This window comes from Dioscorea cayenensis, unplaced genomic scaffold (assembly GCF_009730915.1).
Source record: "Dioscorea cayenensis subsp. rotundata cultivar TDr96_F1 unplaced genomic scaffold, TDr96_F1_v2_PseudoChromosome.rev07_lg8_w22 25.fasta BLBR01001537.1, whole genome shotgun sequence".
In the NCBI taxonomy this organism is placed as follows: Eukaryota; Viridiplantae; Streptophyta; class Magnoliopsida; order Dioscoreales; family Dioscoreaceae; genus Dioscorea; species Dioscorea cayenensis.
In genome coordinates this window covers 15,678-28,059 of record NW_024087928.1, presented here as the reverse complement: position 1 = coordinate 28,059, position 12,382 = coordinate 15,678, and the positions used below count along the sequence as shown (strand labels likewise).

Genomic DNA, 12,382 nt, shown 5'->3' with positions numbered 1-12,382 from the left:
TGACACAATCTGCATACCTCAGAGGCTTTCTAATTTCCCTTCTTGGTCTTCTTGCTGCTATACTCTGTGATTCAACAGTTTTTTCTATTTCTTTTTGAGCTTCAATCTCAAACTCCACCTTCTGGTTAGCACCCTGATCTTTATTACCTGTAGCATTATCAAGCTTCTTTCTCTGGCCAAACATAGCAGATTCATCAAAAGTAACATCTCTGCTAATCATAAATTTTGGAGTTCTATCTTTTTCAGTACACCACAATCTATATCCTTTAACTCCAACAACATACCCTAGAAATAGAAATATGCATTTCATTGCCCTTGGCTCAAGTTTACCATCATTCACATGAGCATAAGCAGGACAACCAAATATACGCAAACCAGAATAATCAGAGGTTTTACCGGACCATACCTCTTGAAGAGTTTTCAAATCAATTACAGTTGATGGAGATCTATTCACCAGATAACAAACAGTGTTAACTGCTTCGACCCAAAATTGCTTAGAGAGGCCAGCACTTAATCGCATGCATCGAGCACGCTGTAACAATGTTTGGTTCATGTGTTCTGCAACTCCATTCTGCTGTGGTGTATATCGTACAGTGTGGTGCCTCACTATACCTTCTTTCTTGCAAAACTCATCATATGGTTTATTAGAAAATTCTAAACCATTATCTGTTCTGAGTATCTTGACTTGTTTGCCTGTCCACTTTTCAACCATAGTCTTCCACTCCTTGAACCTCCCAAACACCTCATCCTTTGATCTCAGAAAATATACCCAGACCTTTATAGAATAATCATCAATAAAAGTAACGAAATACCTGCATCTGCCATGAGACTTAACTGGAGAGGGACCCCACAAATCTGAATGAATATAATCAAGAATACCAGTTGAAGTGTGCTTTCCATAACTGAATTTCACCCTGCGTTGCTTTCCCATAACACAAGTCTCACAAAATTTCAGTTTCCCAGTTTCTGCACCACCCAACAATCCTTTTTTGCTCAGCATTGTAAGCCCTCTCTCACTCATGTGACCCAGTTTGTAATGCCATAATTCTGTTCTATCATCATGCTGCTCTGAGGAATGAGATACAACCACTGTTCCCATCACTGAACTACCCATCAGTAAGTAAATACCATGTTGTAATCTACCCTTCATGACTACCAGAGCACCTTTAGAAACTCTTAATTGCTCACCATCACCAGAGAAATTGTACCCCTGTTTTGCTAGTGTACCAGTAGCAATCAAGTTCTTGCGTAAACCAGGAACATACCATGCATCATATGTTCTGACTATTCCATCATACATCTTAATCTGCACAGAACCACTACCTTCAACACGAAGCTCCTCATCATCACCCAAATGCACACTGCCTTTCCAATCCTTGAAAGAAGTGAACAATTCCTTTGAGAATGTCATATGATAAGATGCACTAGTGTCCAAGACCCAAGTATTTGCAGAACCTGAAATACTGACTGTCAAAACATCACTTCCCACGCCTTCATCAGAACTATCCACTACTACATCATCATTATCTTGCAGCACTGCAATTCCTTTCTGCACTATAGATGCACTAGCATTACTACTTGATTTTTTATTCTCATTTTCCCTTCTTCCTCTGTGGGCAATATTTCCTGAAGTGACCTTTTTCTTTACAGAAAAAACAACGTAATCCTCCAGGTCTCGATTTGGAACGTGATTTTCCACTGTTCCTATCATCCCATTCCTTGATCCTGCCTCTGCAAGCAATCAAACCTGCTTCTGCACCATCTTCTTTGGAACCAGAAACCTTCCGCTTCAATTCCTTAGATTGCATAGCATCCTTGACATCGCTAATAGAAATACTGTCTCTACCATATAACATAGTATCAACAAAATTCTCATATGAATTTGGCAAGGAACATAAGAGAATGATAGATTGATCCTCATCATCAATTTTAACACCAACACCTTGTAGATCTAGAATAATCCGGTTAAAATTGTCAAGATGATCTTTCACCTGCATATTCTCTGTCATCCGAAAGGTATACAAACGCTGCTTTTGATACAACCGGTTGGTTAGGGATTTCTTCTGAAACTTGCTTTCCAGCTTCTTCTATAATCCTGCTGCAGTCGTTTTATCGATGATCTCTCGCAAGACTTCATCAGTTAGACTCAAAAGAATAGCGCTATGAGCCTTTGCCAAAATCTCTGCCTTCTCCTCCACCTTCATCTCCGCTGGTAATTTTCCTTCTCCTTCCAATGCTGTGGCACATCCCTGCTGAACCAAAATCGCCTTCATCTTGATCTTCCACAAAGTGACATCATTTGATCCATTGAACTTCTCAATTTCCAATTTATGAGAGGCCATCCTTTCAGCAAACCCAGAAACCCTAAATTCGAAGTTGAATTTAAGGGACCTTGCTCTGATGCCACTTGTTATGCCAAACACAGCAATAATATAAAGAAAAACAAAAGAAAATAGTAGCTTACAGAGATTTACGTGGTTCGGTCTATATGACCTACGTCCACGGGCAGGGAGATAGAGATTTCTTATTCTTCTCTTTCGAAAAAAAACTCATACTGATGATACAGATAAAAAAACCCTATATATATCCAAATTAAAATAAAATAATATAACCCATAATAGATCAGTCAGTTGGGCAGGCCCAAGCCAAAAGCCCACCACAGATTTTCATTGAAATCTCTAATTTAGGGTTAACTCCCTAAATTAGGGTCGAGTCATAATTTGGATAGGGTTACATTCACAATTAATTTCAATTTCAAGGCATCTCAATATATATATATATATTTTATGTAGAGTAGTTTTCATATTCCAAAATATAATGTATATTTGAAAATAGAGAATCCCCGCAGGGATAGGGATGGGGAAGCAAGTTCCCTTGTCGGGGAATCGGGGATGGGGAAATTCTAGTCCCCGCCATTAGTGGGGAAGGGGACAAGAACGGACCTCCCCACCCTTGCATCCCCAGTCCCGTTACCACCCCTATTAAAATTTGAGAGAATTGTATAGAATATAAATAAATATAAAAAAAATTTTATTGGAGAATATTGAAAAGATTTCTACAAATAGAGTCGCATATTTAATAATTTATATTTATCGTATTCTTGTCTAAATATTTATCTAGTTATATATATCAGGGCATATTTAACAATTTATCATATTCTTATCTAAATATTTATATAGTAAGAAATGATTAGATCAAACCATCGCACCACATCATATTTTTATCCTACTTAAAAATCTCTGATTGTTGCTGCAGATTTTATTTTTATTTTTTTAAATTTTTTTTAATATAATTTTAGTTATTTTAGACAATCTCCAGCGATGCTATTTTTACAGAATAAATTTCCCCAAAAAATTTTCAACTTGGCATCGACATTATCATCAATGTCATTTTTTTAAATTAACTTCAAATTTAAACTTTTAAAATCCTTAAATTTTTAAAATTTTAAAAAACATATCTAAAATATTAAACCCAAATACTACCAAATTCTATATCCAAAAATCTAAAAACTTAAACCCTAAATAATAAATACTAAACTCTAAATCCTAAGCCCTACAAGGGTTTGTTTAACATTGAAATTTTAAAATTAAGATTTAGATAATAAAGAGAAATTAAAAATTAATTTTAAGAGAGAAAGAATGGCGTACTGACATGAATGCCAACTTGGCATCCGTGTCATCTGAGAAAATATATCGATAAAAATATCATTACTTATCTCCTAATAATGTTCACTCACTATAATATCAACCATAAATTATAAATTCTAAATCTTACATTTTAACTATACGATATTATTTATAAATAAATAATAAATAAATAAATTATCTCATTACTCACTAAACTATTTAAAAATTCTTATTTTAGTTACTTAACTACAAAAAAAACTTCAATTGGCTTCTTAACATTTTTATTTCTTTCCAATTAGGTTATCTGAACAGACGTAGTTAACTTATAGCTGATGTGGATTACTATATCACCGCCCACGTATCACTTTTTGATTTGATGATGTAGTAAATTGCATAATCCATCTCTTACACGTGGCATGGCATGGCATGCTATCAATAATTTATCATACCTTTGGTGTTACTCTTCTTTCTTACTCTTTCTCATTGTGAGTCCAAGCTCTTTTCTCCGAATAAAAAATGAGTGATGACATAGTAAGTCATTGATGAATTAATGATCCATGTCAGCCACAAACTAACACTGTTTGTCTCGATGATTCGATAGGGATGAAAAAAAATGTTAATGAGTCAATTAAAATTTTTAATACCTGGGTGTTTAAGATAGAAATTCGTGAATAATTCAGTAATTAACTGCACTGTTTAACCTAATAAAATATATATATATAAAAAAAGAGTGCATGATGCATTGCAACATTTCCTTTTATCCTTTACGGAACCCATACAAATTATATAATCAGTTCCGCTACCGATTGACTTGGGTGTTAATGGACATTTTCGTCATTTTACATGGTCAACGGTCACACCCAAATTTACAAGTGGATAACTCAACCGGCAAAAAAAAAGAAACGAATGTTTGCCTGGCTGGAGGGGCATATGTAAAAACTAATTTGAAATTAGCAAGGGTCCATATGCAAAATATACTGAAAGATATAGTTCATAATGTTTGTAATATAGAGAAATTACAAGGGTTCAAATTGAAAACATTCCACTATAAATATAAACCCTTCTCCACCGCTCACTCTTCACTCCCCCACTCATGGAACCCTTGAGCCCCAAGCTCCACCTCCTTCTCTTTCTCACTCTCTCCCTCCTCGTCGGCGGCTCGCCGGAGTCGCTTCACTACCAAACCCTAACCCTAATACCCTCTCCAACACCCCAGGACGCTGTCCCCCGATGACGATTTCCTCAGCTGGACCGTCGATCCAACCTTAGTCTCCGATCTCCACTCCGCCGTCGACTCTTCCACCTCCCTTCACATCGACCTCGCCCATCGTGACTCCCTCCCTTCAGTGAACTCCACCGCTGATGATCTCTTCAAGCTCCGCCTCGGCCGTGATGCCGCCCGCGTCGAAACCCTAACTACAATGGCTGCTGCCTGGAACCGGACACCGCACAGCGGTTATAGCAGCTCCGTGGTCTCCGGGCTGGCCCAGGGAAGCGGGGAATACTTCACCCGCATCGGGATCGGCACGCCGCCGAGCTACTCCTTCATGGTCGTCGACACCGGTAGCGACCTCGCCTGGCTCCAGTGCCTCCCTTGCCGCCGATGCTATTCCCAATCGGCCCCGATCTTCGACCCTCGTCGATCCCGCACGTACGCCTCCGTCCCCTGCGGCTCTGCTCTCTGCCGCCGCCTTGACGCCTCTGGCTGCAACCTCCGTCGCGGTGCCTGCCTCTATGAGGTCGCCTACGGAGACGGTTCCGCCACAATGGGCGACTTCTCCACTGAAACCCTCACATTCCGCGGCGGCGCACGTCTACCCCGCGTCGCTCTCGGCTGTGGCCATGACAACCAGGGCCTCTTCATTGCCGCCTCCGGCCTTCTCGGGCTCGGCCGTGGTCCTTTGTCGCTTCCCTCCCAGGCGGCTTCCCGCCTCTCCCGTCGATTCTCCTACTGCCTCGTAGATCGCACCTCCCCATCATCCCAACCCGTGACCCGTGCCTCCTCTCTAATCTTCGGCCCCTCCGCCATTCCCCGATCATCTTCCGGCATCGCATACACTCCGATGGTGAGCAACCCTTCAATGGATACCTTCTACTATGCGGATCTCATCGGAATCAGCGTTGGCGGGGCGAGGGTTCCGGGAGCTGAACTGAAGCTGGATCAAGGCACAGGCAGAGGAGGTGTAATAATTGATTCAGGGACGTCGGTAACAAGGCTCGCGCGTGCAGCATACGAGGCGATGAGGGACGCCTTCAAGGCCGGGGCAACGGAGCTTTCGCCGACGGCAGAGGGCTTCTCGCTCTTCGACACATGCTACGACCTCGGGGACAAATCGGTGGTCAAGGTGCCAACTTTGGTGCTGCACTTCGCCGGTGGTGCTGACGTGGCACTTCCAGCAGAGAACTATTTGATTCCGGTGGACACAAAGGGAACCTTCTGCTTCCCTTTCGCCGGCACGGACGGCGGCGTCTCGATCATTGGCAATATACAGCAGCAGGGGTTCCGGATGGTGTTTGACGGCGAGACTTCGAGGATTGGATTTGTGCCAGGCGGATGCTGAGAATTGGTATGCTTCCAAAATTCCCACTAGCTTGTGAGATTGATTTGGTATGGTATTATGTGAAATATTGGCCAATAGCTTTGCAATCTGAGGTTTGAGTTATTGCATATTAATTATGTCCCACACAAGTTAGTGTTGTTAAATGAAAAACAAAAAAATCAGCAATTGCATGTCTTTATGAAGAATTAGGCTGTGATGTTATTTATTGAACAAACTTCCTCTATGATTGTGATGTGTTCCCGATGCTCTTGGTAGTTGTTAGCTTTTATCTCTTTAATGATGATCATCATTTGTGTTTCAGAATCTTGATTTACTTTGTAGATGCAGTGCTCAATTCAGATGTCTGTGTTTGTGCTCTTGTACTGGTCTTCGGCATGATAATTATTCATTTAAATGCTCTGCAAAAGTCTATTTGTCCCATGGAGTGTTTTGCTCATTATGTAAGTTGCACAAATTTTTTTCTTTTTTTTTTTTCTTTATTCTTTTGGGCCATGGATTAAACACTAGAGCTTTGGAAAGGGAGGGAAATAAAATATCACCTCCTTTTCTTGTGCCTAAGAGATGATTTTCTCATTCTATATGTGGGCCAGTGAATTTACTTTTTTTTTATCTGCTTGTTTTCTTTGGTGTTTTATTTAGATTGATATACCCAAAAACCAGTTGAAAATGGTTTCATAATTTCATAGAAAGTATATTTGCAAGGTTGAGATAAGGGATATGCATACACACAAACAATAGGTTATTTCTCTGATTAAGTCTATGCAAATTTTTCTTGGCGCCTGTTCATGTTGGTCCACTAGCATACTTCAGTTTCTAGATACATTTGTTGAGATAATTGTTGGGTTTGTGACACATTTGAATACTCAAAAAGAAACTCTTTACATGGCCTTTGATTAGGCTGATAAATGTGGGACTTTCTGTTCATGGTAGATCCATGGATTATTTTGCTCATATACAAGCGAGACATCTATCCTCATTTCAATATTTATTATAGGTAGGTTAATGTACCGTTTAGTTAGATAGGAGAGATTTATTAAAGCTTGGGGTTTGAGCTTTAGATTTTTCTTCAGTGTCTCACATGAATTCTTAAATTCCATCAACCCACATATCCGGTGCATGTATCTGTTGTCACACATCATGCAATAAATTATAGGTAGGTTTTCAGTTGAGCAAGTAACTGTACTGAAAACCGCATGAGATGTCTTGAAAATTATACTTTTTTTATACATCAATTGAGGGTACAAGCATTTATGGAATATAGATAAATAGATTGTGACTTGCAAATTTGTTTTATAAATTTGTGTATAGTTTAAAATGATATAAAAAAAGAAAATGTAAAAAACCAAAGATATGGCTTATAATAATTAGGTGTGTATATATATATATATATGAACATATATGATACAAAGACGTTGCATTTATTTTTCTTAAATGTGATCAGATAAAAGTTGGTGATTAACTTAATTCAAGGATAAATGTAAGAATTTCTAGCTAGGCTTATATATATATATATATAAGCATGAGAGGAGAAAGCCCTAACGAAGATAAGGAAAAGAATGGGTAGGAGATAGTAATAAAAAAAAATTGTTTAATTTGGGAGGTAATTCATTGGGTAAGGGAAAAGTAGAAGAGTACACCTAATTAGTTATTTCACAAAATTTTATAAAAAATTAGTTATTTTTTTAAAATTATTCTTAATTTATATTTTCACATTTTTCTCTCATATTTGATTCTAAGAAAAGAATTGCAAAGAGTGCTATGGATAATTTTGGGAAAAAATAAATGTTTACAAATAAAAAAGAACATAGTAATATATTGGAAATTGAAAAAGTAATGAAAATATATGATGTAAAATTATTTTTATACCTTTAATATAACCGAATAAATTTTGTTGTTTATAAAATAATTTAAATAAATTTTAATTATTATAATTAATTATTTAAATTACTTATTAATTATTTTATGGTTTATATTTAAAATAAATATTTATTTAATATAACTATTATATGATTATTATTATAATTAAATATTAATTGTTTTAATATGTTTATATTTATTTAATATATTAATATATTGTTATATATGTATACACCAAAATATATATATATTAGTGAGGGGTTTAGTGAGGGGTAAAATGGGATAATTTACACCCATTACCTCCCAATCCTCTTTTAATCCCCCAATATAAGGGGAATGAACCATTACTAGTACTGTGAGGGCTAATGATAACCCCTCAAGGTAATGATTACTATTCTAAAATATCATCGAATCAGGGAATTGGTAATGGTTACTGCCATCTAAACGCCCCCTTAATTCATTGTCATCAAATCAAATACTAATAATGTTGCTCATAAAGAACATGATCCTATCTATGGTATTTGTGGTATTAGCAAAACGCTTTAATGCATTGTGTTGTAGGCGTAAGGAAATAAAGTCAACAATCAAACAAAAGAGAACATGATTAAATTTTCTTTTATTTTTATTTCCCTCATTAATATAAAATAGCTGATATTATTTTGAGATTATCATTGTCTTTCATGAGAATCTGGGATGGTTTTATTGGTTTAATGAATAATGATCATAATGATCATCTTATTGTCAAACCTCCAATCGAGTGTCTCGTAGAGAAGTGATTTATTTATTTATTTTTTATTTTACAATGGATAAATCACATGTGAAAGGTATAAGCATGAACCATTGATCAATTGGTTTGTGAATATTAACTTGGTGGACGTGGGGATTGAAATTCAAATTCGTTTTTATAACTAGTATTTTTTTTTTTTAAAAATATCAGTGCTGGACGTTTAATGTGTTTTGAATTTTTGAAAAATAAAAATCTTTATATTTTTTTACAGTGGGATCAGTATCACTAGCTTGAAAACACTTTTATATGGATGAGTAAATCACCACGTTAAAATTATAATTGTTAAAATATCACAGTGCAAATCATATATGTCTATTACTCCCAGAAAATTTCAATATTTGCATAGATTAGTCAAAAGTATTCAAAAAGGGTTTATTACTATTATTATTTTTTTAAAAAAATCATAACATTGAAAAGTATATACCCTAACAGTCAACAGACAAATCTCCTTATCTCATATGAGCAAATAAAAATTTTTTTATAAAACATCACCTGTCGTCAATATACATTACAAATGGCCCAATAATATCTTAAGAGAATCTTCTGGGATTATCCCTCAAACGACATATATTTCCAAAAACTCCTCAATATCAACAAAATTACAATTCAACCCTCCTTGGTATTATCGTAATTTTGACCAACTTACAAGCCCCTTTTCCCTCCCAATCCCCTCCTCTCAACGGTGGCCCGTAGCCCTATCTCCCTTCTTCGTCCTCTTCTCAAGCTATGCAGTGCCGCCTCAATGGCCTCATCCATGGCCATCATCTCCCCCAAATCTCTTCCCTAAACCTCCTCCTCTTCGCTCAAACCCTGACCCTAAACCCTTTCCTTCCTCCCCTCCCGCCTTCTCTCGCTTCAAAACCGCAGCTTTCCAACCCATTCCCCCTCTTCCTCCTCTCCTTTCCTCCATCTACAGCAAGCTCCGACCTTTCCTCCTCGGCGGCCTTGATGGACAACCATGCCAGATTGAAGGCCGCGATTGCCTCTGCGCCGGGGTAATCGGGACCATGCTGATGAGCACTACGACCGCCGCTGTTGTGTCAAAGTCGAAGGTCAGTCCGTTTCTATGGACTCTAGCTGGGAACCCTACCTTCGTGTCGGGCCTTGTCGCCTGGGCGCTTGCGCAGTCTCTGAAGGTGTTTCTTAACTTCTTTCGTGGAGAGAAGGTGGGATTTTGCGATGTTGTTTAATTCCGGCGGGATGCCATCGTCTCACTCGGCCTTGTGTATGGCGTTGACCTCGTCTGTGGCTCTGTGTCATGGGGTGAGCGATTCACTGTTTCCGGTGTGCCTTGGGTTTAGTCTTATTGTCATGTACGATGCCATTGGTGTGCGGCGGCATGCTGGCATGCAGGCTGAGGTATTGAGGCTTTCTCCATTTCTTTTTACATCAGCAATCTGTTTTCTCTCTTTTATGTATTTTTGAACATGAAAATATCTTTAGGTGATTTTAGAATTACATGAAGCGTGTGCAAAAGAGAGAGCTTGGAGTTACATTACTTATTTGTTTTTGGTGATTGATATTTGAGGGAGTAAACAATGCATTTATTTTATGCTGTAGCACTTATACTATTGAGTGTCTAGAGGATGATTTGATGTGTGATGACAAGTCTGATAATTGTTTTCTTTCCTTTTTTTTTTTAACCAATGGATTTTAAGGAATTGGAATTTTTGAATTTGAGGAATTATTCCGACCGCTGTCATTTTAGTGTGTGGAACTTGTTTTTCTTTTTTCTGCAATAGATGCGGGTATCCAGCCAAATGATAACATTTTGTGTTTGGGGGGTATGCAGAGGTTTCTGAAACCTCTTTTGCTTATTAGTTTAATAAGACTATATCAAAAGCGTCAACTTATCCCAGCCTTCTGTTCTGGTGGTCAAGTTATTTTATCCTCCTTTTGGTCTTTTTCTCATTACGCTATGTCTTGGTTTCAAAATTTGCTTTCTATTATAAACTTTAGTGCTAGCTCATTAGCTATACTTTTGTTTATAAGTTTTATTCATACTATACCGATTCTGATCATACTATATATTGGTATTATCGATTCACATAGGTTCTCAACAAGATAATTGATGATTTATTCCAAGGGCATCCTATCAGCCAAAGAAAGCTTAAGGAGCTTTTAGGTCATACTCCATCACAAGTTATTGCTGGAGCTCTTCTGGGAATCTTAGTCGCGTGTTTCTGCTGTCAAGGCATTGTTCCCATTTAATATTCTGCTGAGTTTATGGGGAGCGGCATGTATTCTTCCACAATTTTCTGTGTTAGTGAATCATTTCCTTGGAAAGTTCTCGGCTGCCTCAAATTTTACATATTCATTCATGCACAGCTTTTACATGTTTTTTGTTTTACACCGAGTTAAGATTTTCAGAGAGCCAAATTTTCAGGGCTAAAAAGAGTAAACTCTGTGAGAATATAATATTATAGAGGAGCTTTCTTGCTGCAATAGAATGGTTATGAAGTCCTTTGCCTATATTATACTGTTTCTCTTGGAACCAAATTGATGTGAAAGATTGATTATTCTAGGCATCTAGGTAATGATGGTACAAAAAAAAAAAAAATAAAAAATTAAAAAAATAAAAAAATAAAAAGTTGTGATTAATAAGGAGAGATTTTCTTGAAAAATGAAATATCTTGACTCTGATTGGTGAAAATTTTCTTGGTGGTTTTCAAGCAGTGGAACACTGTTATTTATTGTGGTATGTGTAGGTACCATTCAGTTCTAGTTGCGTCTTTAGCATTTAGAGCATCAAATGTCTACTTTATTCTATATGTTCATTTTATATAAGCCGATGAATTTCTCTATTAAAACTCTTATGATGTTATGGGTACTAAGAGTTGCCATTAAAATTCTAGCCATTTGCTTGCTGGTGTCATATTTTTTTACTGATGGAAGCATTTTGTTTAGCTTGTTTTCTGTAATTCCTATGTTCATCGCTTTTAATGTTGAACCTCGTTTCCTAGAAGCATTTGATACAACTTCCAAATTTGTTTTCTTCTTTTGCTTTTCTTTATTTAATTTGTTTATTTATGAGCGGTTTTTCTTTTTTCCCCTTCACTGTGCTTGTTAATTTATACTTGAGTATGTGCAATGTTGGAAGAAAGGGTTACTAGGCTGCATGCATGTTATCAAGAGAGGCTGATCTATCTGGATTTAATGAGAAAATTATTTGCATGGTGAATTTCTTGTAGTATACTCTTTTTGCCCGGATATGGGGCAATACTTTTGCAATTTTAATTCTTAAATTGATGTCATCGTTTTACTTTTACACTGAGAAGTTTTGACATGCTAAAACCTCTGCTGTATGTAGCCATTTCCTCATGTCATTTATGAATCTTGAAAGCTAAAGACATGTTCAAAGCATATGTTTTCATTGTGATTTTTGAATATATGTTATGCCTGGTGAAGTAGAATTATAACTCCAGTGTCTTTTTGAATTTCATTTCAGTGATAACTGCCTTGTGAAAATTTGAATGGTGATCTTAATGTTTTGGCTTCATTGTTTTTCTCTGTAAGTAGTTCTGTTTGAAGTGACAAATCTTGTAGTTTGA

The 12,382-nt window shown here is 37.0% G+C and overlaps 2 protein-coding genes across 2 annotated transcripts; both read left to right on the top strand.

Annotated features, from left to right (window-relative positions):
- The first annotated feature begins 4,688 nt into the window (after positions 1–4,688).
- LOC120256597 (aspartyl protease family protein 2-like) lies at positions 4,689–6,213 on the top strand. Its single transcript, XM_039264255.1, has one exon. The coding sequence runs from the start codon at positions 5,048–5,050 to the stop codon at positions 6,185–6,187; it is 1,140 nt and encodes a 379-aa protein (XP_039120189.1). The 5' UTR covers positions 4,689–5,047; the 3' UTR covers positions 6,188–6,213.
- A 3,492-nt stretch (positions 6,214–9,705) lies between these two features.
- Positions 9,706–11,142, top strand: LOC120256596 (uncharacterized membrane protein YuiD). Its single transcript, XM_039264254.1, is given in 3 exon segments — positions 9,706–9,982; positions 9,984–10,190; positions 10,884–11,142. Coding segments are annotated over 3 exon segments (510 nt in total). The 5' UTR covers positions 9,706–9,838; the 3' UTR covers positions 11,043–11,142.
- Positions 11,143–12,382: the final 1,240 nt, after the last annotated feature.